General features: G+C 33.5%; 5 protein-coding genes and 1 non-coding gene across 7 annotated transcripts in view; 4 read left to right on the top strand and 2 right to left on the bottom strand.

The window, feature by feature from the left end:
• Positions 1-3,646, top strand: part of LOC106103280 (protein Wnt-7b) — a 66,432-nt gene extending 62,786 nt beyond the window's left edge. For both annotated transcript variants that reach the window (XM_013283002.1, XM_013283003.1), the window contains exons 7-9: positions 992-1,191; positions 1,827-1,969; positions 2,533-3,646. In XM_013283002.1, the coding sequence (XP_013138456.1) occupies positions 992-1,191; positions 1,827-1,969; positions 2,533-2,684 (495 nt within the window). In that variant the 3' untranslated portion in view covers positions 2,685-3,646. The remainder of the gene's footprint in view (positions 1-991; positions 1,192-1,826; positions 1,970-2,532) is intronic.
• A 978-nt stretch (positions 3,647-4,624) lies between these two features.
• LOC106103217 (GATA zinc finger domain-containing protein 1-like) lies at positions 4,625-6,567 on the top strand. The gene is made up of 3 exons (XM_013282909.1): positions 4,625-5,111; positions 5,769-5,955; positions 6,343-6,567. The coding sequence occupies exons 1-3, from the start codon at positions 4,731-4,733 to the stop codon at positions 6,510-6,512; spliced, it is 738 nt and encodes a 245-aa protein (XP_013138363.1). The 5' UTR covers positions 4,625-4,730; the 3' UTR covers positions 6,513-6,567.
• A 184-nt stretch (positions 6,568-6,751) lies between these two features.
• Positions 6,752-9,069, top strand: LOC106103216 (heme oxygenase 1). Its single transcript, XM_013282908.1, has 4 exons — positions 6,752-6,947; positions 7,303-7,435; positions 7,818-8,029; positions 8,666-9,069. The coding sequence occupies exons 1-4, from the start codon at positions 6,848-6,850 to the stop codon at positions 8,953-8,955; spliced, it is 735 nt and encodes a 244-aa protein (XP_013138362.1). The 5' UTR covers positions 6,752-6,847; the 3' UTR covers positions 8,956-9,069.
• Positions 9,070-9,397: 328 nt separating this feature from the next.
• LOC106103219 (pre-mRNA-splicing factor 38A) lies at positions 9,398-10,480 on the top strand. The gene is made up of 2 exons (XM_013282912.1): positions 9,398-10,093; positions 10,196-10,480. Exons 1-2 carry the CDS (start codon positions 9,432-9,434, stop codon positions 10,446-10,448), a joined length of 915 nt encoding a protein of 304 aa, XP_013138366.1. The 5' UTR covers positions 9,398-9,431; the 3' UTR covers positions 10,449-10,480.
• A 2,868-nt stretch (positions 10,481-13,348) lies between these two features.
• On the bottom strand, positions 13,349-18,515 carry LOC106103266 (protein SAND). Its single transcript, XM_013282976.1, has 6 exons — positions 18,157-18,515; positions 17,498-17,655; positions 16,702-16,902; positions 15,791-16,210; positions 14,417-14,891; positions 13,349-13,717 (listed from the first exon to the last, which is right to left on the bottom strand). The coding sequence occupies exons 1-6, from the start codon at positions 18,418-18,420 to the stop codon at positions 13,577-13,579; spliced, it is 1,659 nt and encodes a 552-aa protein (XP_013138430.1). The 5' UTR covers positions 18,421-18,515; the 3' UTR covers positions 13,349-13,576.
• An 819-nt stretch (positions 18,516-19,334) lies between these two features.
• Trnar-ccu lies at positions 19,335-19,407 on the bottom strand. Its single transcript has one exon. It is a non-coding gene; the product is annotated as a tRNA-Arg (tRNA).
• Positions 19,408-27,808: the final 8,401 nt, after the last annotated feature.

Below are 27,808 nucleotides of genomic sequence, written 5' to 3'. Positions count from 1 at the left end.
TTCAAGTATACACCTTAAAACAGCATCGTTTAAACCTCCTATCATTTCCTACGGTATTCCAATAAAAATACAAGCAAATTACAAGCTGCGTAAATAATTAATAAAGCCCCCGGGGTCTTTATTAACCGCGTAACTGCTGAGAATTTTTGTAACATCTTATTAAGCGAACGCAAAGTCGAATTAAAGTTTTGTTTTATAACTTGCGAATCTTCTTTTTTTTCGGTGGCTCAACACGCAACCGTTATCGTAAACAGATAAATGCACAGTCGTTTATTTAAAAAATGACGAAACATTAAAGACGTCATTTAGGTTTTTTTAACCAGTTTCATCGGATCGTTCGCTAATAAATAACAGTTATCGAACGTTATTTTGTATTAACGAATATTTTTGTTAGTTATTTTAAGTAGATATTTCAATTGAGTTTTGAATTCACTTTTGCAATTGTTAGTTTCATCGTTTACAGTTGTAATACAATAAAAACTTTGCGCACAAAATTGCGTGAATTAACGTAAATATGACACGGGTAAATTTATTTATTTAGGTATCCTACATCCATCTATACTAATGCAATAAAGAGGAAAGAGTTGTATTTTTGTTTGTATTGAAATAACTCAAAAACTACTGAGTCGATTTCAAAAATTCTTTCACCATTAAAAAGCTGTATTATCAATGAGTGTCATAAGCTTTTTTTAATTTCACGCAGACAAAGTCACGGGCATCAACTAGTACGCAATAAAACAAAAATGAATCGGTAAAAGAAAAGAGTGAATGCGTATTTATTAGGGTAGCGCGTACCATCTTTCGATCAAATCTTCACTCTCAGTCGGTGGGATCGTGGTCAAGCCGTAGCTTAAAAAACTTTAAAAAAAAAAGACAAATTGATAACTTCATTTGGGAAGTCGGTTAAAAAAATAACCTAACATATGAAGAATATGAGGTGCACAAAACTCAGCCAATAACAAAAATGCGTCAGAATCAACTTTTTTTCCAGATAGTAAAAGACCTAGTACGTCGAGAGTGTAAGTGCCACGGTGTGTCCGGTTCATGTGCGCTCCGGACTTGCTGGCGAGCGTTGCCGCCATTCCGGACAGTCGCCGCCGCACTCAGGGAGCGATACAGCCGCGCCAAGATGGTCACCCTACACCCACCGCCGGACACTAACGCACCGCACTCACATCTCGTTATACGAAGGTATACACGAACAGTTGTTACTAGTTGTTACTCGCGACACCGTCCGCGTGAAATTATTATGTGTTCTTCCAGGCTATTATCTTCATATTTGCCAAATTTAATTGAGATTCGTTTATCAGTTTAGGCTACAAACTCTAACGAACATCCATCTAAACTTTCACATTTATAATGTTAGTAAGATTAAAAAAAAAAGTAAATTGTATGTTTTCAAGTGGCGTCGGTAAAATTTTTTTGAAAGTAAACTATGCCAATCTTAGACGGAGATCTTACAATCTAGTGTTTATTAAATATTGCAAAATCATTTAATGCTTAGGGTAGGTTTAGAGCGATAAATCTACACTAAGAGCGCACATCTTTGACTAAACTATCGCATGTTGTGCGATTGTCAATTTTTTCGCAGCCTATTCAACTGTTTAGTTGCACAACTTAAAATCGAGTGTGCCCACCTCCATATAAGCTCATAGTAGCGAACGAAACTAAACGGTGTGCAATAATTTAATCAAAGATGAGCGCCCTCTTAAAGTATATACAAGTTATGAATAACCACAATTTCGGTGACCATCTTATAGCTTGAATTGAGGACTCAATACACTTTCTCAATAGTTCATCTCATAACTATTTATGTAATTTTGTAGAGCGCGACAAAGCGCAGGCGTGGGCCGTCAGCCTCGGAAGTCGGAGCTAGTATTTCTGGAGCCATCACCCTCATACTGCGAGCCTGATGCCGCGGCAGGCTCCTTCGGCACGCACGGACGACATTGTAACAGGACTTCTAGAGGTAATACTGACAGTTGGCACGTCGGGAACAAGAGTAATCTACTGCATGATACGCCAACTATAACACCGAATGTGTACTAAAGTATATAGTTAGCATAAAATAGCTTACTGTTATTTTTTAGTTATGACATTTAACCGGCCTTATTCCAGCAGTCGGCACAGTATTGACTTCCATAACCCAACGGCGGATCTAGGGGGGGGGGGGCTGAGCTGGTTGGTCAAGCTTGACAAAATATATTTACATATTTTGTCAAGCGCGTGACTTGACCACGACTATGTGACCCCTCCCTGGCGCCAAAGCTGGATCCGACCTTGCATACACCTCTATCATATCATATTTGAGTTCACTCCCTTATGACATATCCTTATTCACAATCCATTCATGCTTTCTTTGGTCTTCCTTTACCTTTGTCATTCTCTTTCAATCTAATATCCAAATATCTTTAGAAACATCGAGTAAAATAGTAAAATGGACAAAAATTACTTCTGGTTTCGTCAAACATTATCCGTACTTTTGAGACTTACTAAAGACGTTTCTACTAAAATAAATTTTACTTGTTCCAGGAGAAAACGGTTGTGAAACATTATGTTGCGGTCGCGGCTACAACACGATCCGCACAGTGGAGGAGACAAAGTGCCGCTGTCAGTTCCACTGGTGCTGCCGAGTGACGTGTGACAAGTGTGTCACTCGCACTGAGACACATGTCTGCAAATAGATATGTCAGACATTTATACACTCAGTTCTAACTGAACATTCAACCCGTAGAGAACTGAGCGTATACTGATGACTATTTTCATGTCTTGTACAAAATAACAAATAACGCCATCTAGCGTTGAAAAGCGTAAATAGTTAGTATACTACCGACATCTAGTGTATTTTATTTTTAAACCTGCGATGATATGCCAGCCTGACTAGAAACACAAAACACCTTATATTACAGAAAAAAAATACTAATTTCTTTGAATGAAAATAGTGATGTAATCAATAAACCTATTGCAGCGGCCCATATCGGGTTTTTTATATTTTTTATTATATTATATGGTGTGAAATATTTTGAATCTTTTGTACAGCTGTTTATTTTATTATCTAAAATGCATAGCATTATTTGTGTAGTGTTACATACATATAAGCAGTTTATATAAAAACATTTATATGAATATCTGCTCATACATATCGTGTGACTAAATTTTAATGCATTTCTAAATCACCATTACATTTAATATCTATAAAATATCAGTAGAATAACGATTTTACGCTTAATTTGTATACGTCCATTTTTAAATTGCCAGTTTTTAAAATGTTGCCATAGCGTAAGTTTAATTCACCTTTTTATATTTAAGTGCGTGTTTATTTAAAAATACCCCTGTAAATAATAAAAACAACAAAATCTGTAATTACTGCCAATAAAAATCAAATATTATTCGAAAGACGTTGCATAAAATTGTTCTTGCCAGTAATTAATACGTTTCGTAACGGAGTTCTTAATTAAACAATGGTTTTTTTTAGGTTATAAAAATGTCATCAATTCGTAATGTGCGTATTTTTCTTATTCAAGTAAATGTTCTTAAATGCTTTAAATACATTTTTTGTATATCTACACATTTACATTTTAATAGTACTTAAGGAAACATTCCGCGTAGTTGTAAGGTCTAACTTATTCATTTTACCATTTAATACTTTTGTGAAATAAATTTTATCAGAATACTGTTGTTTTATTACTTAAAAATTTTATTTGCCCATACTATGTAAGTCATCATCATCATCATCATCATCTCCCAACTCCCGTAGGGTCGGCGCAACAGGTTTTTGTCCTCCACATAACTCTATCATACGTCATCTCAGTCATCACTCTCTTTTTGATCATGTCACCTTTTACACAATTATTCCATCTCTTTCTAGGTCTATCTCTACCGATGTATCCTTCCACACTCATAACTAACGTTCTCCTTGTAACATGCGATTCATCCTTCCTCATAACATGCCCATACCATGCTAACCTTTTACTCCTTACTTTCTCTACTACTACTCATGCCCATACTATGTAAGTATACATCTGAATTGAGAACCTTAACCCTAATTAAGAACAATCATTTTAAATACTCAAGAAAACGTTTATTTTAGTTTATACACGCATACAAATCGCTTGATCTAGCGTTAATTATTCAATTACACTGAAGATAATCTTAGTTTAATGTCTGTGTAGACAGACTAAAAATTAATCACCGGACGGAAACATTTAAATAATTCTATTGTAACCTTTATCCGAACTTCGATCACAGATTAGATATTGCTGATGATATCATTAACACAATGAGAAAATAAGATTTATTTAAAAAGTTATAAACACATAATAAGTACCGTAAAAGAAGTATCAGATAAACCATTTGATTACATTTGTGTTAAAACAATGATAAACGAAACACCATCACATAAAATCAATTGAGAAAATATCGATTTCTTTGACTTCGAAGTAATTTTTAACTTTACTTGGCAAAACTGAAATGTGCCTATTGGAAATAACTATTTAAATAAGTTAAATTAAGATCACTATTATTAAGAGTAAAAACTTTTAATATCCTGATCAAAAACAAGTACGAAAATCAGATTTATTGCCGCCACCACAACTGTCAATGTCTCTATGTAAAATCGATTTTAAAACGAATGCCCAAACTTCAACTGAGTTTATAGAAGTATCAACATAGCGATTATAGTTATGAAAATTTAAGATTTATAATTAAATATTACCTGAAATCTCATTGAAATGCCTAAACCTGTGTGCGTACAGTGTAACACGAATGATTCTTTACTCTGGCGAAGCGCAGAGAACGGACAAATATGTAATGAATGTCATTTATCGAATACCTTGAAAAAGGAAACAAAATCAGACCCTGCATCAGCAACAGAAGATAAAGATAACGAAGGAAAGAACGGTAAAGGTGATGAGTCTACGCCCGCTAAAGCTACAGGGAAAGGTACGAGGAAGAGTACAAGAGCGACGAGGTACAAGACTAAAACTCCCGCATCGACTTCCAAAACTTCGGCGCCGCGCGGAAGAGGTCGTAGAAGTATTTTTAAACGTCCGCCATTGAAGGCTCCAACGGCCACAGCCACCGTAGTGACCAGTGATTCTATATTTTATAAGGTAACATAAAACATTTTACATTGTCCAATTCGACTAAAGGAGGTAGAAAATTAACTGTTGAAATAGGCTACTTTAATCACTAATTTATCCTACTCCCGTGGTGTCGGCGCACCGTTTTTTCGTCCTCCAAATAACTCTTATCCATCATCTCAGTCATCACTCTATTCTTGATCATGTCACCTTTCACACAATCCATCCATCTATTACAATGTTTTTGTTTGTAAACAATAATAATAATAAAACATAAAAATATTGATTTATCAGTCATTTAATGTTATTTTTTAATGTATCAATTTTTTAAGCTTACAAACTATTACAAAATACAGTAGAACCTTTTTAAGTTAAAGTCCAAGGGAAACATATAATATTTTAAGTTATAGAGGTTTTAAGTTATCAACGGTCTATGTTGTAGTGGTTTTGGGCCCTGATGGGAAGGGACATTTTATTTTTTTTATGTTATAGAGGTTTTTAAGTTACCAAGGTTTGAGTTATCAAGGTTCTTCTTCTTCTTCATCTTCTATAGCTCTACAGCCCTTTGTGGGCCTTGGGCCTTGGAAAGTCCAGCAATTTTTTCTATTTCGGCCTATCTCTGGCCACGGTCCTCCAGTAGTAGTATCAAGGTTCTACAGTAGTATAATAGTAAAAATTTATTTACAGGGCAGTTACATGCAAGTAGGAGATATAGTTTCCATGATAGATGTAGAAGGTGGCACATACTATGCTCAGATTCGTGGTTTCCTCACCGACCAGTACTGTGAGAAGAGTGCAGTTGTGACCTGGTTGCTACCAACTAGAGCTAGTCCACCTCCTGAAGAGGGTTTTGATCCAGCTACATATATTATTGGTAAGGTTATAATTCAAATTTCTCTTTTCATTTACAGGAAAGGAATTGGATATAGTTGGGATAGGAAAAAGACTTAAGAAGCTGATGGCAGGGAGTGACAAAGATATCAATGGTTTAGTAGGAGTGTTGCAGCATTGGCTGCTTACACATATATCACCATTTACTACAAAAAAAATGTATAACTTGCTTTCAATTACTGCCATGATCCTCTACTGCTACTGCTGTAGCAAAAAGCATGGCAATGTGACTAGAATATCTCGGTATGCAAAGATTGCTTCTGGAGATCACCAGTACCATAAAGGGATTGTTGGAGTTTTTCAGTAAGCTGTATTACGGATAACATAGCATCTACTGCCATAAGCTTTAAAGGTATTCTATTTTTTATAGGTCCTGAAGAAGATTTGCCACGGAAATTGGATTATATGGAATTTGTTATGCATGCCCCATCTGATTACTACAAGGATAGCACAAGCCCATACCCTCCAGCTGATTCGAAACTCAATGATTGTAGTGGGTTTATTTGGACGACATTAGAACCTAAAGAAAAATCGCAATAATAGCAATTTCTGTTAAGATTATTATAGTTATGCAATATATGACTTTTCAATGCTATGGTGTTTTTTTTTGTTTTTAACTAAATTGTGGCTTGTAAATAATGGAATGAAATACCTTTAAAAAGGGATTCTTTTATTCTTACGTTCATAGATAAGATTAAAATATTTTTTGATAACAAGACTTGGCTTAAAAGTCCGTTTACTAGGTCATAATAATCTTTAAAAAAAAACCAAAATGACAGTGACAGGTGTCAATTTGTTAGCGAAAATTAAAAAATTTCAAATTCAATAATTTAGTGGATGTCCGTCGATTGCGGATTCTTAAAGTTGTTTAGAGAATGTCTGAAAATTATGATCTATTTACGACTCGTATGAGAAAAGCAACGAGAAAAATACATTCAGTGAGTGATGCGTTAGTCAATGCAAAATTTGCTTTGTGTAAGTTTTTAATTTGTTCACTGTATAGTAATATTTTTCATCTTAAGAGTACATTTTAACATGTAGAAACCTTTTAAAATTTACTAGATTTATCTAGAATCTGAATTTTCTCGTTTTTAATAATGCTAAACGAAAATCTTCAAGGAAGTGCGACATGCAACAAAGTGCAAAGTCATATTGTGCGCGTTATACCAAAACTTTGGAAGCATACAACTGTAAAATTAAAAAGAAAACAATGATACAAATCAGGATTACTGTTAATTTTTAGAGACCTTAGTACAAACATACTCCCTAATTTTTCTATTCTGCAATTAGCAAATACTTTACAAATTTTATACTATTTATAAAATTACAGCTTTAAGAGATGAACCAGTATGGGGCGGTGGCTTGTTTGTATTCTACCACATTTTTGCATTCCTTGAAGATGCCAAAGATAGACTTAACATGCCTGATTTTAACAAGCTATTTGTTAATAAGATTTTGTACAGGTAATGTAACATACAAATACATACTTTCCATTCCAATCCATTTGTGATTTAAAAAAATATTTGTAGTACCAACATTAAAAAAAAACTCATTTCATATCTTGAGCAGATGAACATATATTGACCCTTTTCAAATTTAGGTGAATCTTGTCTGGTTACATTTGACAACCTTCAACTTAACAGGCATTGCCAGGTGGTGATTTAAAGTCTAGAAGGGTGTACCCTTGTGGTTGCGGATTATAGAATACCCAGCGGGGATACATCCCTGCTGGGTATTCCATAAACCGCATAGGCCTTATCTAGACCATATAGGTAATCACTTATCTAGATTTAGTAGCCAGCTTAGTTTATCTTACTTAATATGTGTTGAATATTCTCATTTTAGGAAGAAAGCTTTTGAAGAGGATCTAGCACATTATTTAGGTGAAGACTGGCAATCAACACCAAAGTCAGCAGCTCTAGAGAATTATATTGAGCATTTGCAGGACCTTGAGACTGAACATCCAACAATGCTATTGGCATATGTGTACCATTTGTACTTAGGTTTGCTGAGCGGAGGACAGATACTGGCTAAGAAGAGGAAAATGTTTGGTGAAAGTAAATATTTATTATTATTACTAGCTCTTGGTCCATGTGGAATTAAAAAAAAAACAAAAGAAAACAGTCTATTTGTTTTTGTAGACTGTTCTCTACATCTATGCCAAATTTCATCCAGATTTGGCCAGCCAACAAGCTCTAACAAACATCCATCCAAACTTTTACATTTGTATATTAGTAAGATGATAATGCACTATCTTTTTTTTCCTTTTCTTGGCTTTCATGCACTATCTTTCTAGATAAATAAGCAATTGGTTTACTTTTGTATGTGACTATTATCCATAAATATTTAAAACTGGCAACATATCTGTCTTTGTGTTGTGAATCTATGGTCTATGGTCATCAATTTTTTTACTATTGGTAGCTCACTGTGTTTAAGCCCAGGTAGCATAAAATAGTAGACTATAAGGATTTTAATAAAGTAGACAAAAATTGCAATAGTTCATTTATAACCCTCAATTCTCAAAATGCACAATAGTAATCTAAAGTAATTGACGGCTCTGAGTGTTGCCAACCGCCTTTATTGGCAACCCTTTTGTAGCCTACTATTCATGTATCTTTTGATGTAGGATAGAAAGTTAAAAAAGCAAAGAGGAACTAAGTATGAAATGTAGATATTTAATTATTTTTTTTCAGAAAATGCACCAGAGAATGTTTACACAGACAAAGTGACTGATTTCAACGATGTAGACATTAATGAACTGAAAAAAGAATTCCGTAATGCAATGAATGAGATTGCTGAACGAATGTCTAAGAATGAACAGGACACATTTATAGAAGAAAGCAACCAAGTTTTCCTGATGAATAATTTAATAGTCAATTCTGTTGGAGGACAGAACAGAGTACTATGTAATATGTTCTACAAGGCATCTGCACTTTTATTAGTCGTTATTGGAGTTATTTACGCGTACAAAATGCACAAATAGTTTATTTTTCTTTGTAAACTTTTGACTGTTAGAGTTTCATATACTCATTTGTAATAGAAATGTGATTTATTTAAAAACTTATAGGATAAGTAATGTTAATTTGACATGCTTTCAATTTATATTGCTAAGCAATTTTAAATAATTTAATAAAAGGTTCCATAAAATTTTGATGTTTTATTATAACAAAACATAAACAACATAAACCTTTTTAAAAGTGTTTCCATCACAAAAAGATGTAAGTATTATTAAATATAATAAAGTATAAAACGCCTTTCTGTTTTGTATCATTTAAATAAAGCGAATACTGAATCACGTAGGTAGCCAGCCACAAAAACTCAAACCGTCATTTACAATCCTGCTTACCCGCTTAACTATATTATAAATCATAGACTGTTGTGAATAAGTACTACGTATCTAGCAACATTTAACTGTCAAAGTCAAACCAGTTGTCAAATTTGGCTCATGTCGCCGCCAAAATGGCGAACCGGACAGTAAAAGATGCAAAATCAATTCGTGGTACAAATCCTCAATATCTCGTGGAAAAGATAATACGATCTCGCATATACGATTGTAAATACTGGAAGGAAGAATGCTTCGCGTTAACAGCCGAGTTACTTGTCGACAAGGCGATGGAATTGCGTTATGTCGGTGGTGTTCACGGCGGCTTCATTTATCCAACACCATTTTTGTGTTTAGTTTTAAAAATGTTACAGATACAACCTGAAAAAGACATTGTAGTGGAATTTATAAAGAACGAAGAGTTTAAATATGTGCGTGCGTTAGGCGCCTTTTATATGAGGCTCACAGGAACTTCTGTTGATTGTTACAAGTATTTAGAGCCGCTTTATAACGATAACAGAAAACTGAGGCGTCAAAATCGTCAGGGACAGTTCGAGATAGTTCATATGGACGAGTTTATTGATGAATTACTAAGGGAAGAGCGGTTATGTGATGTTATTTTGCCAAGGATACAGAAAAGGCATATATTGGAGGAGAATAATGAATTAGAACCTAAAGTATCTGCCTTGGATGATGATCTGGATGAAGATATGCCATCAGAGGAAGAAAATATTGATATAGAAGCCAAAGAAAACAGAAGGGAAAAGGATAAACGGGATAAAGATAGGCGCAGAGACAGGTAAATACAATCTATTATCAATTGTACATCTTCTTCTTGACTTAAATAATTTTATTATAATACAGATTGTTTAAATTTAATATGACCTATTTATTATTCCAGATCGAGGGATAGAGACCGAAGGGACAAAGATCGTAAACGTGAACGATCAAGAAGTAGGGATCGCGATCGTAGACGGGAAAGAGAAAAGGAGAGGGAAAGAGAGAAGGAGCGAGAAAAAGAAAGGGAGAAAGAAAGAGAACGAGAAAGGGAAAAGGATAGAGATCGTTTACGAGAGCGTGAGAGGGAGAGAGAAAAGGATAGAAGAGACAGAGATAGACATGAAGGAGACAGAAGACGAGGTGGCAGATATTAGTAATTTAAGCTATTAAATGATATGATTTTACATGCTATAGTTTTATTAAAAAGGTGTAAATGTTGAAAAAGCTGACAGTGGTAGTGCCCACTTTAACATCTTAACACGAATGGGCCGGCACACCCAGTGTAATACCACAACCACACAGAAGACATGCGTGAAATGGAAGCAATAACGTGTTTCGTCTGATGAGTATGGTGCCGGAGGCCTAATTTAAGTCCCTTTCTCTTTACCATCCTTTTCTTATAAGGAGAGGTTGGGAAGGGGAAGTGGATTTGATGGTGGAGGAGATGCATAAGAAGGGGAATTATCCTCTTTATGTGCGTCTCCTCCGTCGTATAAGGGTAGGCAACGCATCTGCAATTGCGGATGTCTATGGGCAGCGGTCGCTTCATCATTTTGGCGGATTCTAGTGTCCGCCTGCTCGTTTGCCACCTTATGTTATAAAAAAAAAGCACAAAATAAAAGAATCAATCCATATTTTCAACATTTTAATATAAAAATATTTACTACAATATCATTAATAATTTCAATAATTCACTATTTTATTTGATAGCATAAATTAAGTGAAAACTGCTTTACTCTCGAAATCGATCGAAAAAATATTATTTAATCACTAAGGGAAATCCTAAATGAGAAGTGACAAAGTTTGTGACTTAATAAGTAAGTCTACAAGGTTTTATATCGACGAAATAAGTTCTGGGGGTAATTGAAAATATTCTATCAGCAGGCCATTTAAACCATCAACACTTACGAATAATATACAATTACATGGTTGAGAATTACTTAATTACATATAATCACTTGAGGAAACAAAAATGGAATAGTAATTTAAATCATTTGTAAAACATTACCTACAGTAAATTGTAGTCAATGCAGATTTATCTATGAAATTTTTTTATCCCAATGTTTTGGATCCATTTCTATTCTATTTCTGTTGTTTGCTTCCGCAAAATCTGCTTTACTGTAGGCATAAAAACTATAAACTAGCATTTCCTAATATTTTTCTATCTACAAAATCGATTTTTTTTAATACATTACATAAAAAAAATTATACAGATTCATTGACAATTTTATACAAAAATATTTTTTAAACATATTTTCATTAGAATTTGGTGTTGAATAATTGTTGTTTTATTTTCTATTTATCAAATAACCCTGTTATTAGCTATCTACATTCAACAAAGATCAACTTGTAACAATTTTGAAAACAGGAACATATATACAATACTAGCATTTGCCTGCGACTCCACTTCTAATGATTAAAAACGAAACATAAGTGTATTATTCCAGACTATTCTCTACATCTATGCCAATTTTTATCAAGATTCATTAATATGATGTTCATAAGATACGGCTTTCTTACCACAATTGAATTGTATGTAATTTTCGTAAGAAACTCGTATCTTACGAACATTTGTAAAAACCACGACAGTTTAAAGATTCATTAAGAATTTTTGGCTATGAACAATTAACAATACATACATACATCCATCTACAATTTCACATTTATATTAGTAAGATAAGGTTATGAAACACTCAACTAGCTATCGGACAAATACTGAATATTTATATATCAAGGCCACAATTAAATTCTAAATTCCATTACAATTTTGACATCTGACAGAAGAGGCAACATATTCAAAAATCGTTTCAGAATTCGGCTGTTTGCTTAAATGTTTTATGGCTATTAAAAGTTATTGCATTACTAATTCAATCAGAATTTAAAATATTGTCCATTTTGAGCAACATTTTCATGATTCAAATTGTACTTTTAACAATCATAAAGCCGCATCTATAAAACAACATTTAATTAGTCTACACAATTCATTACTGTACAATCAATAATAACTTTGATCTTTAAAACTATAAAAAAAAATCACTGACAATAAATACTTTATAGGCGTAAAAAACACATTTATTATATAAATGGGTGAAAGACTTTGTTTTAAGCGTCATTAGGTTAAATGTTCAGGAGAGCCATTTGAAGTTTTTAGAAAAAACTATAAAAACTTATTTTTACAATAATTTAAATTGAAAGATTTTCAGACGGGTTTTAGATTAAAATTACTATAATTCTGCATACTTCATTGTTTATTAACGACGCAAAAATCACCTATTCTGGATATATTACATGTAAGTCGTTATATCCTAAAATGGCGGTTGAAACAAAAGCCTTTCATCCGTAGATATAAAATCCATTTTTATTTAATAGATAATTTAGCCGTGTAATTAAAAGTTGAATTTAAATCCACAAATTCAAAGAATAAGAGACATTCCAGGGCTATTTTCATTATTTTTTTTTAGATTTACAATATTGTCTATGACTAACTGCAAATGCTTATATAAATATAACTCGACACACTTATTCATACGAGTTTTGTATTGCATTTAACGTAATTCTAAAACCGATGGATTATTCCCAACCGTCACCCCGCTCTGTCCCTACGTGGGAACACATGAGAATATAAGTTTCATCCGTTTCACCTTTTGCGAAGGGACGGTTGGACTTATTTTATTTCATAACGGTTCCATCTGTCACTGTATTGATGATAGTGGGACTAAAAGGTGAGACGGGTGAAACTTTTACTCTTAAGCGGTGACAGAGCGGAGTGACGGTTGGGAATAATCCTAACCGACCAGCCCCCGACAAAGTAACATTCAATTATTGCTATCACTGAAAAGTAAATAATATATGGAAGTGACAATAACATTCTATACATACTTGTCACATATTCATTTCTATGGTTTATGACACATTTTGTTGATTCTACTAGCAATATTTAATCGAAAATCACTTTATCTAGGGGAACTTTCACTAAGACACTAAAGGCCTGTCCCACCACTGCATGATAGAGGCAGATGGCTTAAAAATGACGTCACTGTCAGATAAGGTAATAAATCCGATCTTGATTGTTATCAGACAATTTACAATTTGGTGGGAGAGGCCCCAAAATTTTCACTTTTGTAATTTCATCGGGCAAGTCCAGCATTTCACTTGTTAAATTCACTTTATATCACTTTCACGTATTCACATTATTTCTTGAATGTATTCACGATTCCTCGACACTAGAATTACGTGTTATGGAGTTTTTAATCATGTCACCGAAGGTAACACTCAACTTTTGCTAGAAAGTCGGTGCGTTCATAATGAATATTCTGTTCTCTTCTTTTTTAATCCATTGTAACAGATGATCTACTGCTTTCTTTGTTTGTTCCTTTTCGACTAACGCATCGAATGTTACGTATAGTTCAAATCCATTGGTAATCTGTAATGTTGAATTGTAAAAGTTCAGTTTTTTAGAGTAATTTGAATGAATTCTAATCTAAAACTACGGCTAGATTTGAAAAGACTAGCTAAACCTGTGACGTCTTTATTTTAAAAGCAACAATAAAATCTATTAATTAGATTTAAATTAACTAGATTAATCTAGTCGAAAGTAGTGCAATTTAGTTTCCGATGGCTGTACAGTTTACATAAATACAAATTTTTCCTCTTTATAATATTTGGCCTAATTTAAGTCCCTTTCTCTTTACCACCCTTTTCTTATAAAGAGAGGATGGGAAGGGAAAGTGGATTTGACGGTGGAAATACATAGGAAGGGGAAATATCCTCTTTGTGTGTCTCCTCTGTCAGATAAGGGTAGGCAACGCATCTGCAATTGCGGATGTCTATGTGCAGCGGTCGCTTCGCTATTTTGGCAGATTCAGGTGGCCGCTTGCTCGTTTGCCACCTTATGTTATAAAAAAAAAATTATGGACTCCCAAGCTTAGATGAAAGTTGGCTAGAGTTTGTAGCCTAAACAGCTGAACGGATTTTGTATGAAATTTGGTATAGACATAGAAAATAGTCTGGAAGAACACATAGGCTACTTACTTTTATTTTTTTAGTACCACGCGGATGGAGTCGCGAGCAAAAGCTAGTACAGAATAATATTTAAAGACCAATAAAAACAAATTACACTTACCCATGCTAAAATAGTATTTTCAGAGTTAGATCTAAATATAAATTTAGCGGGAACAGTTGCACAATGTATTTGATTACAGAACTTTCTATAATTCCTTACATAATCTATATCGGAGAGCTTTTCTATCTTCTTAATACAAATATCCCCACCTTCTTTATGCATAATTCTATAATCTTGCAATCTATCCAAACTTATTGGGTCCGAGGTAAAAAGTTGAGCCGTTGATTTGCATTTGTACATAAAATGCCTTATAATTGGTATACCAATATGTTTCAAAGGGTTCGTTGTTGGTAAATCTTTACTCCTGTTTAATGCATCATTTATCGCTCCTATGCACTTCGTTTTCTCTAATTTTTCAGCGATTGTGTGCTTAGCTTGTGATAGAGGGTAGAATGCGTCTCTTTGTACTGTAAGTAGAAGTAAGCAAGCTTGACAGTCTTCGGAGATATAGGACACATGACCATGTAGGAATCCGCTGGAATATTTTTATAAATATAAAGTAAATTCATAAATATTTCAAGCGATTAGAGATACATTTTACAATTGCTTGTAAAAAACTTTTACACCAGTAGTAGCTTTAACAGTGGTAGGACCCGCTTTAACCTGCGCACTGTAGGGCCGGCTCGCCCAGTGTAATACCACGACCACACAGAAAACAGGCGTGAAGTGGAAGCAATTCCACGTTTTGTCTGATAAGTTTGGTGCTGGAGGCCTTATTTTACTCTCTTTCCCTTACCACCCCTTCAAGAGGAAAGGATGGGAAGAAAAGGTGGATATGACGGTGGAGGAGATGCATAAGAAGGGGAAATGTCTTCTTTATGTGCGTCTCCTCATTCGTCAATTGAGGCAACGCATCTGCAATTGCGGATTTTTATGGGCAGAGGTCAATTTCCATTTCGGTGGATTCAGGTGGCCGCTTACTCGTTTGACACCTTATATTATAAAAAAAACAATATTTACGTCCATATTCTGAAACGTTTAGCTTTGTAAGTGCCAATAGCAATTAATGATCAAAATTTTAATGGAATCTACAGTTCAAAGTGGCAATAAGACACCGTTAAATATTAAATGTTGTTTCAGTAATCAGAATGGCTTTCATTTTATTTGATGCCTTTGCTTTAAAAAAATAAATAAATAGAGAACGGTTGTTTATGTAGTCTTTTGTCACATTTATAAGTGAAGTAGCTTTCGACCGCGACTCCGTCCGCGTGGAATTAAAAAAACAAAAGTAAGTAGCATATATGTTCTTCCAGACTATCCTCTACATCTATACCAAATTTCATCAAAATCCGTTCAGCCGTTTAGGCTACAATCTCTAACATACATCCATCTAAACTTTCGCATTTATAATATTAGTATGATTTAAAAACTTACGTAGCGTCAAACTTAGGTAGACAGACAGGAGTCCAACTTTCCGCTGTCTTAAAAGATTCAGAACTCCTTACTAAGTTAAACAGCAAATGTATATCAGAGGGATGCAATGTGTACTTCTTCATCCTAACTAAAGTAATCAATTGATTTCCAGCTATAAGTATTGCAAATACTAAATCTCTTATTTTATTGCATGTCGATATTATCGCATTTGTGATGTTTTCTCTTGCTTTTTCAGGTAATGGAAGACATCTCACAGCACCAAGTAAGAACGCTGGGTCTTTTTCCATAAATATTAACAAATTATCAATCAATCTTTCTGCTCCCGCTAAAAGTCTTCGCAAATCATAATTCCTTCTTTGCTCAAATATTCTATTAAGTTGTGTTAATGTTAGAACTGATACTATTTGATTGAATGCATATCTGAAATGTATTATGTAGCTATTAACATTGTTATTAATACTATGTTTAGAGGATTATACTTTGATTGCTCCTACATTGACTATACTATGACAAAATTTTGTATTTAACACCTTGGTTTATGTTTTTTAAATTTAACTTAAATACTTCATACATGTTTAATGTGTTATCAAGAAGAATAAATGTAGAATTTGATTGTTTATTCTATACTAGCTTTCAACCGTGACTCCGTCCAAGTGGAATTGAGAAAAACAAAAGTGAATAGCCTATGTATTCTTCCAGATTATCTTCTATATCTGTGCCAAATTTCATCGTAATCCGTTCAGCCATCTAGGCTATAAACTGTAACAAACATCCATCCATCCGTCTAATTTTTCACATTTGTAATATTTTATTGTTTATTCTATATTAAATATATTTTGTACTGCAAAATTGGCGTTTCACACTTATATTAGTACAGAGATTCTGAGACTTTTTATTAATAAATTACTTACGTTAATTGCATTACCAATTGTGTTTCACTTTCGTTAGATTTGGAAACAGCTACCAGTATTAGCGGACCCTTCACTAAGAACACTGCTTTACAGTCTTTCGTGCAGATGGATCTCAAGATATCTTGGTCGTGATCTTCGACCACACTTACTAGAGCTTGTATAACTCCACACAAACCAGCCAATTTGTCTTCATTACCATATCTGGAATTGTAAACACATTATTAATAAGGGTTATTTATTACCATCCTTTTACTTTCCTTTGGTTAAGAAAACAATAATAGTATTATATTTTTCAGACATGTTCTAGTTTATAGGAACTTTAAAAGGGTAATAAAGATATTCAAAAAACATGATTTAATATATATATACTATCATATCATCCCTTGTACCTAGAAAGGGCAGGCACAGTATGTACTCTTCCATACATCTCTATCAGCCATCACATCTGCCACTCTTCTCACTCTCTTCCACACAAGTCAAAAATAGTTATTTCTTCCTCTACCTTTGTAGTTGTCCACATTAAATCTGACATAACTTAAATATATTATCTATGGAGAAACAACAGGTTGCAGTTACCAGACAAATGTCAGGTTAAATTAGAAGTAAGATATATAAAAGACTAGTTGTTGTCTGTAATTTCCTCTTTGCGAAGTTAAAAAAAATATAAGCCACATTCTTTACTCTATGTTATACATCTATGCCAAATTACAGCAATAGGTTTAAGCAATTTGAAGGAACATTGTACCAAACAATCCATCCATCCATACAAACTTTGGTTATAACAGTAGTGATATACCTTGAATATATTGGTTTTCCTGCCGAACTCAATATAAACACATGCTTTTCTTTATTTACCAGCTCTGGTGATTGTAAATATTCATCCTTATCTGTGTCAATGTCATCTCCATTTTGTTCTGTTACATTTGAACTACTTGGTGAAGCTGCCATGCCTTCCTGAAAATAGGATTGTAGGTTTTAGTATGGCTACACATAACTTCATTGACCCAAAAGGGGTGTCTCAGGGGTTAAGCATTTTACTTGTAATCTGCAGGGTCTGGGTTTGAATATAATTTTTATGTTTGTTAAGATAGTGCATGACCATGATCCCACCCGAAGAAAGTGGTGAAGCAGTTGAAAGATTATGTGCTAGCTTAAAAAGTAACTGTGCATCAGCATGTACCAAGGTGTTTTTTGAATTGGCTATGTACATTTACTAAATATTACTGTGAAGGAAAATATTATGATGACTGCAAATATAGAGGATATTCAAAGATATGTGTGAAATGAATTTGCAATGGGCCAGAATTTTGGATTAAAGCCTATTCATCTCTAACTTGGGAAGGTTACGGGATCTTCAGTAGGGACGTATAGCGAGCTGACGATGAATACAAGTACTCCAACAGTTTTGTCCCTGAAAATTGTAGAAATAAATAAAAATAAAGGAGTAACACTTACTTTCAAATCGTCACTTGATTTAGCTGTTTTCATGTCTTTTGAAGGTTCACCAATTTCGCTTTGTATTTCACTGATTGTACTACTCTTAGTAGTAAGTGTGGCGTGCCTCTGTTCAGGGTTTGTACTCATTTCTGTCTCAATTTCTTCAAAAGAATCAGTCGGGTTGAGAATACTTTCTGGGCAAGCGCCTGGCTCCAAATCGTCATCGATATTTTCCTGATGAGTAAGATTACTTGGTACAGAATCTTTAGAGGTTGATGCCATTTTGAAATGTTATAAGTTTATCTATTTTATGCAAGGAGATAATATATAATAAAAAATCACTGCACTGCATTAGTAGTTCCAGAAACGCCACAAACGTCAATCTGACAACTGACAAATAAGGAGAATGACACTGACATTTTTGACTTTTTTAAAGATTTTTGTCCTGATTACTAAATTTTTAAGTCAGATATTTTTGACATTTATTTTGAGATGATTTGAATTCTCGCCGTACCACATCCTATTTTTACTATAGCAAAAAAATCAATAAAAACCAACCTTTCTTACATATGGAGACAAATGTACAGAGGATAATGTAGTTGCGTTAAGTAACGACACCAACTCTCTTGGACATCCATAAAATTAAGGAACTAGTCAATATGTAAAGCTTTGAATATATTTTGTGTTAAAAATCGTTGTTGCTATCGTATAATAATGATAAGTTAAAATACCTTGCACTACATTTTTTTTTAAATAATACTCTTGATTTATAATAACGTAAGTCTTTTTGTTGGCTCACAGGGAACTGAATTAGGTCGATTGCATTGTGCCACTACTTTTTTAATCCGATTGTTGAGTAGACGTTGAAAATTTAATCCGATGAAGCATTTTATAGTTTTTATGCAAGAGTTATTTGTTTTATAACATTGCACGGAATATTTTTGTCTTGGGACGTTATTATTTTGGGATAAGAGGGTAAGTCTGTTATTTTAATATCCTAAAAGATAACACTTCATAATTTTATAATGATACCAAAAATTCAAGGGAAATTGATGCTTTAAAACCGCAGTATGAGGTACTGTATTTAAAAATAAATGTATACATTTATATTTATTTAGGTTTTATAAAACGCCCATCTCTTCTCGAAATAGTAATCGACAGATATACAATAACAAATACATAAAAAAATGATAATTTACCCCTGATGGGACTCGAACCCACAATCCCCGGCTTAGGAGGCCGATGCCTTATCCATTAGGCCACAGGGGCTTGATATACGCGTCGTAAAAATTCCTTGAATTGACATTTAGTTAGCTGTATTTAAAAAATCTTTTAATTTTGTAGGTTATAAAAGTTTTTTTTAAACTGTAGCACGAGCCACTCAAATACGTTTAGTTACGAAAAAAGGTTTACATTACTGTAAATTCGTGTTCAAATTGCCTGATTTGTACATCATTGCAGATGTCTATTTTATTAGGCCATTCGTTTTGTACAGTATCTTTCTAAACAGTCGAAGAGACAAATCTGCGGACGTGATGCTTTTATGTTATTGCCGTTGAGGAAGAGGTATGTTTAATGTATTAGTTGATACATTCATGCGTACTCGCCTTTAGGAATACGTAAAATATGTAATACGCAAAATAAATAAACGAAAAAGTAGTCGAATCTGTAAGCCGGATCATCTGTCAGAAAGAGTACCGGCGTTACTGTAGGGGAAGTGTAATCGTCCAGGGCGCGGGACATATAGGGACGCCACAAGCTCATAAAGGGGCGCTATTTTACGTGCTTGGTATTGCAGTTAGGGGCACAGTAGAAACCTCGCCCAGGGCGCCGTTAATACATCCACCATCTTTGTCCAGAGGGGTACATTATTATGATAGATTTGATTAACAAAAGATTTTAAAATATCTTTGTTATAAACAATTTTTTTCTAAGAGAACTGTCGTCAGTTTATTCTACGTAAAACAGCGATATTTATTCAAATTGAAGACGCCATAAAAATATTTATAGAAATTTGAAATTCATTTATTCAAATAAGGCGATTGGTGAAAGGTAGTTTAAAATAGTTTATGCATTCTGCAAGTTGAGAGATCTGTAAAAATGAAGAGCATTCTGTCAGTTGTTACATACAAAATTTTCTATCTCTATCTTTACAAAGCGAATGAAAGGAACAACAATATGAGTTACCGGCAAACCGCGAATCCCGTTTCTAATTTGACTACGCAATGTAGATACTTAATAATGATATTGTGTTCATGTGTGTATCAGATTTCAAACGATATTTACTAAATTGGTCGCAGTTTAGATGTATAAAATTCTTTAGGGTACTATCTAGTATCTAAGAGATGTTTTTGTTAATTTAATATTACGTTGGAGTGATGTTTCTAACAGCATTCGTGCTCAGTAATACAGTTTGTCCGAAAACGACCACATCTTATTTAAACAAACGGTACGTTGGGGAATAAATGCATCCAAAATGTGTTCCCTGGGAATAAATTAATTCGATTGCATATTTGAATATTTTTTTTATGAACTATAGAGCGTTTATAAATTGTTATATTGAGTTTTAAATGTTTTTTTTATTCACTAGATGGTGACATGATCAAGAAGGGAGTGATGACTGAGATGAGTGATGATAGAGTTATTTGGACGAGCCGGTGCGCCGACGTTCCTGGAGTAGGATAAGGTAGGAGAGATGATTTTTCACTAAAAATTTAAACTTTAATTAAACCTAATCTATGTTCAATGAATTCTTTTGTTTTATGCAAAACATTCTGTTCGTGAAACAATTTTCTGCAAACTATTATTCAAGACGAAAGCTTGAAAAAGTTAGCAACGCCGTTAAAAAACCGCACGCGCTTGAATTACTTTGAAACGAAACCGGCGGTAATTGATTTTCTTGCTGGAAAGGCATTTGAAAATGAAACCTGATATTTTAAAGAGAAAACATTTTTCTCAAAAAACTACACTAAGTTGTTCAAGTTATATTCAGACTAGATTTCGTCCACGACTCCGTCCGCGAGGAATTAAAAAGAGTAAGTAGCCTATTTATTGTTTAAGACTATCCACATCTATGCCAAGTTTCATCGGAATCCGTTCTGCATTTTATGATATAAACTCTCACAAACATCTATTCATCTAAACTTTCACATTTATAATATTACTAGCTTTCGCCCGCGACTCCGTCCGCGTAGAATTAAATAAAAACTGAGTAGCTTACATGTTCTTCCAGACTGTCCTCTACGTCTATGGAAAATTTCATCGAAATCCGTTCAGTAGTTGAGGATGAAAACTCTCACAAACATATTAAACTTCCGCATTAATAATAAGTATAATTTCGAAATTAAAGACGAAAATAAATGCGAATCTTTGAACATAAATTGATAAAAGAAACACTACAGCCAAAATGCGTTTATTCCGTAATTAAAAACATATAAAAAAAAACTGCATATATGTCAGTGTTAATACCATCCAAGTCTACTCTTTGGTTAACAAAAGAAAAAAACACCTTTCCGTAATAATATTTACCTTCCTCATTAACCCAAACAATAAGAGCGTAGAAGTTAAAACTTCTTTAGATTTTGTTCGGTATCCGATCTGTTCTCTCGGGCAATATTAATAATGAAAATGCTTCCACTAAAAACATCTTTTAGTTTTCTTGAGTATTTAAAAAATGTTAAAACAGTTTTTTTCTAAGTTTGTTGTAAAAAACATTTTACTTTAGTTATGTAAAATTAACGAGTACACTAGCCTTTCTTTTGAAGCCTAGGTTATGAAAAACTTGGTAAATTAGTGCACGTAACGTATTTTAACTAATCTATACTACTCGTAATACTAGCTGTTCCCGTCCGGTTTCATCCGCATGAAATTGTGAAAATGTTATTTTATTGTTTACATTTGTCAAATTATCAATAGCAAATGTCAAAATGACATGACATGACATGACAAATCTTGACAGTCTTGCTTCCTTGATGTTGGCAGCAACTTATGGTCTCTTTCCCACATTAGGGTTTTATACAATATATTTACGCCCTAAGTTTAATGGCGTGAAAATATATAGCCTAAAGCGTGACGCAAGTTTAGGGCTTTTAATTTAAGAAAGAATTATTCAAAAACATGCTGTAATTGGTGACATCTTAGGCAACAAAGAAGTGTGTGTTTACGCTTTATTATAACAGTATAGATATAGACAATAAATCGTAACACACTACTTTGTGGCGTAGGATAGGATGTCAGGAATCATAGCATATTTTTGAATAACCCTTTAATAAAAGCCCAACACTTACGACACGCTTTAGGCTATACATTTTACGCTATAATATATAAATTAATATAAAATATAGCCTGTGTTACTCACAGTTAAATTACCTTTAGAACGGTGAAAGAATTTTTAAAATCGGCCCAATTTTGCGTGAATCATATACATATAAAAATGCAAAAATACGAATATTTCCTCTTCATAATATTAAAATAGAAAACTGCTTTATTTTTATTTCAATTTACTAGTTACGTCACTTTACTTAGAGGAAAGTTTTCTTTTACTTTCTCAATGTATTATAGTCTCCTTGAGTGTAAACTTTCGAGGACAAATTCTGTGGAATAGAAAGGGATAAGGTATGCTTGCCACTTTGTCTACTGTTAGTTGACATAAAAGAGTCACGTACTGGAAATTTGTCCCTCAGAAAGTGCTTATAGGATTTGCGCAATCTAAAACTCGAGGACAACAATTATGTGTGTCGGGTAAGTATCTCGGGTGTAATCGAGTTGAATTTTCACTGAATCGAAACGAATGAAGAATAGATGAATACGCATTGTATTATGTGAAATTGGTTTTATTGAAATGTAATAATTACTAGCTGTTCCCATGCGACTTCATCCACATGTAATAAGGATTTTTTTTTATTGCGTACATCTGTCAAATTATCAATTACAAATGTCAAATGACATGACATGATGACAATCTTGCTTCCTTGATGTTGGCAGCAACTTATGGTCCCTTTGTCACATTAGGGTTTTTATCCAAAATAATTACCCACTAAGTTTAATGGCGTGAAATATACAGCCTAAAGCGTGACGTAAGTGTAGGGCTTTTTATTAAAAAAATAATTATAAAAACTATGCTGTAATTGCTGACATCTTAGGCAACAAAGAAGTGTGTGTTTACGCTTTATTATAATAGTACAGATTACACTACTAGTTTGAACGTGATTCCGTCCGCGTGGATTTTTTTATCTAGTAATTTTAACAAACTGTCTACCAAGGGATTGTTACCACATTCGTTGATTACTTAAGTTACGAGTGTGTACTTTTATAGCTATACAGTTGAAATGACCCTAAATTTCGTCGCGCGATTTTGAGCTAAACTATTTAACCACGTTGTAGTCTTTGACTCCAAAAATCAAACAAAAAAATCGGACCCACCTGCAAGTATCACCTTTCGGACAAAAAAAGAATTATCAAAATCGGTCCACTAGCGGCGGAGTTATGCCGTAACACACTTAAAACAATATACAGACGAATTGAGTACCTCCTTCTTTTAGGAAATCGGTCAAAAATTAAAATAATTACAGATTTCCTTTAACCTCTTAATCCCATTTAAGACTGATTATAAAAGGTGAAATTGTAATCAGGTTTTGTGTCATTTCGAGTCATATTTATTGTTACGACTTTATAAAATGAATATTTTTTGTTTTAGCTAAATTAGCACAATTGTTTGCATTCGTATGGAAATAAATAGAAATATACGTGAGCAGAAAAACAAATACTTTGGTTTTTGTTCGCATTTGCTTTACGAGACCCGTTATCTTTTATATCGAACACAGCTTTTGTGAAATTCTCTTTTAAAAACGTTTATTTTTTTGTATATTTGTTGTTCGCTCACTGTCATCGTTTTATATAGAAATATTAATTTTTATGTTAGAAACGAATTTGTTTTAGGTTTTTATTTCAAATAAAAAAAATCAACTTGCTTCTATATTTATAAAAGATTAGACTGAAACAGGACATATGAAGTAAGAAATCAACGACTCCAATAGAAATGTTTCTATGCATTACTAGCTGTTGCTCGCGACTTCGCTGTCGTGAAATTAAAAATTAACTAGCCTATGTTACTCACGGATAACGTAGCTTTTTAATGGTGAAAGAATTTTTGAAATAGGCCCAGTAGTTTGATTTATATCATTACATACAAAAATGCAACTATTTCCTTTTTATAATATTAGTTTAGATAACTCATTAATTGTTTGAAGATGGAGGCAAATGGATTTTAATCTCTGCCTATGTGTCTTGCTGGCGTTAGCACACATTTATTTTAAATTAACCTTTTTACGAATAGTTTTTGATGAATGTCAATCAATTTTCAGGGCGCGTTACTGGGCTTTCTTTGCGGTCGATCCGTACCTCGCATTGCTGGCCAATGCACAAAGGGCGCGGCTTGAGGTGGCGGTTGCCTAGGATGATGTCGACCAGCTCTATCGAAGTGTCATTGTTGATGTTGACATTGAAGATGGACCCCGGATTTATTTGAAACTAGTCGGTGCAACCACCGGAAAAATAGATGTGAGTGATAGCCGTTTTATAATCTTACTAATGTTATAAATGCGAAATATAAGATGGATGGATGTTAGAGATTGTAGCCTAAACGGCTGAACGTATCTCGATCAAATTAACATAGATGTAGAGGATAATCTGGAAGAACAAGAGATTTTTATTCCACGCGGAGGGAGTCGCGTGCGTAAATTAGTTACTTATAATAATGTCCGACGAGAGTTTATGCTATTTAATGTCAATCGACATCAAAATCTCCGAAAGACCTTAATAATTCTATTTGTGAAAAAATGAATCAAGCGAAAATTGATGAATCAAGGTAACTTCTCAGTAATACCTAACAAAAACAAAAAAGGTATTTAAAAACATCGATGGAGCAAATTGAGAAAATGGCATAAAAATAAATGGTAGAGAGGATTTTTCCAGAAAAAAAGGCTTTGAAATTTCAACTGACTGAATGTTGGGTTACAAATTATAATCGATTTATGTCTCCGTTTCATGGAACCGTTTTCCTTCAAATAACGGTAATGGTAATTTTCATTCCACTTTTATGCTGGTTTTAATTTGATTTTTTTTTATTCTAAACTAGCTCCCTGGCTTTACTGTCTTTACAAAACCTTTACTTTAGTGTTTACATTACGTCAAACTTACAATTTCATATGTCAATTTGACTATAATAACAACTTTTGTGCGATTGTCGATTGCTTCGCAGATAATTCAACTGTTTAGTTGCACAACTAAAAATCGAGTAGTGTAACCTCCATATAAGCTCATAGGAATCAGAGCGCGACTAAACAGTTGTGCGATAGTTTAGTTTCAGGGGTGCCGGCTTTTAAACGACAAGCTTTTGCAATAGGAACCTTGACTTGCTGGTATTGGCTTATTGGTTTTGTGCCTTTACCAAAGAGCATTTTTTTTAATTCACTCAACCTAAGAGTTTTACATGTTTCGGCAGTGAAGTCACAGTTACTTCAGAGATAACATGAACATGCTGCCTTCGTCCGTGTAGTTTTAAAAAATATTAAGTAACCTATGTGTTCTTCCAAATTGCATCGGATTCCGTTCAGCCGTTTAGGCTACAAACTCTAACAAACATCTATTCATCTAAACTTTCGCATTTATAATATTAGTATGATAGTATGATCAGTACAAGGAACCATAAAATTTACTAATAAATGATGTAATTTTGTAAATTTATTGCACATTTTAATTCGTGAATTGGTTAAATAAATAAACGAAACCACAAAACGATGGAAGCCAATAAAAAAAGTCAATTTATCTTTTAAAAGTCGCTTATAAAAATATCAATTGCAATGAGTTATTGATAAAATTGGCGTCCATTTATCTATTTGGTTATAAATCCGAACAAATTCGTTTATCTGGTAAAAGCGAATTGTTGCGACCTTTTATTCCATATTTGAATATTAAAATATACACGTAGTATCAAGGTTTTTATCACTAACATTCGCTCGTGACTCTGTCTACGTGGGTTTAAAAAATAAAAGCAAATAGCCTATGTGTTCTTCCAGACTATTATCACTATCTATGCCAAAATTCATTGAGATCCTTTCAGCAGTTTAGACTACAAACTCTAACTAACATCCATCTATCCATCCATCTAAACTTTCGCATTTATAATATTACTAAGATAGTTATTGAGGAGTACTGTTAGATGACCGTTGATGATCGAAGATGATCGTTTTTAGATTCTTATCAAATTGACTTGGTTTTTAATTATTTTTTAACAAAGTTTTTTGAGATCAGACTTTACATCATGATTCCTTCAGGGTAGGCTCCGAGCCCATCGGTGGGGACGTATAGTGAGCTGGTGATGATGGTGATGATTCCTTTATCAACTAAAATTATTTCACAACCAAATTACCTATCGATCCGATTATCTTAGTTATTAGAGGAAAACATTTTTTTATCTACAAATTAAAACACCGTTTTTCATTGATTTTTATTATTTTTAACTTTTTATTGATAAAGTATTCAGGTGAATGATCGTGTACAGAAGTAATTAAAAAGTCAATCTTTTTTTTTCTCAGCCGCGATTTTATAAAATGTCGAGACAAGGATGGTAGCGAAGGCTTTTTCATTAAACCGACTTTGGTCAACAACCCTTGCGTAAATTGGTTTTTTAGGGATCGTAACAACGAATTGTTCGAGTTTTTTTTTGAAAGGTTTTATTCTAATTTCTATAGGATTTTGCAAAGTTTGTTAAGTCAACAATCTTTTTAATTGTGAATAAGTAGTCAAAAAGAATTGTGTTTGACTCATGAATAATATAACAAGAGGTAATATCCACATAATAATGTCTTAATTGGACAGACATTTTTACAGAAGAAGTCCGAAATCGAACGTAGATACCAGGTTTTATTGCTCTATATTTAGTTTAAATTTTTATTATTTTTCTTTGAGCCGATTGGCTCACCAATCGATTGATCCATTGGGATTTTCGATTAATTTTATGTTTTCGATCGGCTTACCGCGAAACACCCTTCCTAATTTAAATGTGAAAGTTTAGATGGCTGGAAGATAGTAACTACGTATCTCAAGAATTACTTAATCTTGCTGAGAGTTGGTATAGATGTAGAATAGGCTATTAATTACGTTTTTTTTTAATCCTGGCGAACGGAGTCGCGAGCAACAGTAATAGTACTTGATAAAAAGTTTGTGTATTTTCTAGAACTCTACAAATCTTTCCACGGTTGTGGTTTTCAGAAGCTATTTTGAAACTACGCAATCCATTTTCGTGTGTACTTAACGAACACACACGTATATTGTTGTCTTCGAGTCCTAAATTGCGTAAATCCGAGCACTTTGTGAGGGACAAATTTGTAGTGCGTGACTTTTTTATACGAGTATCAACTATGAACAAAGTGGCAAGTTACATTTACTCATCCCGTGCGTGGTATTCTATTTTTTCTTCATTTCTAATTTTATTTTTTCTTAGCTGCCAGTTCTGACATACAAACTCCTTGGCTACCAAAAAGGTTGAATGCATAAAATTCAATTAACCAGATTGTACCAATTTTATTGTTGTAATATTTTGATTATTGCGTTATTGACCGACTTCCCAAAAGAAGGAGGTACTCAATTCGTCTGTATGTTTTTTTTTTTT

The sequence above is a fragment of the Papilio polytes genome, unplaced genomic scaffold (genome assembly GCF_000836215.1).
Source record: "Papilio polytes unplaced genomic scaffold, Ppol_1.0 DF823835.1, whole genome shotgun sequence".
Lineage (NCBI taxonomy): Eukaryota > Metazoa > Arthropoda > Insecta > Lepidoptera > Papilionidae > Papilio > Papilio polytes.
Note: the sequence above shows the minus strand (reverse complement) of the source record. Positions and strands in the feature narration are given on the sequence as shown.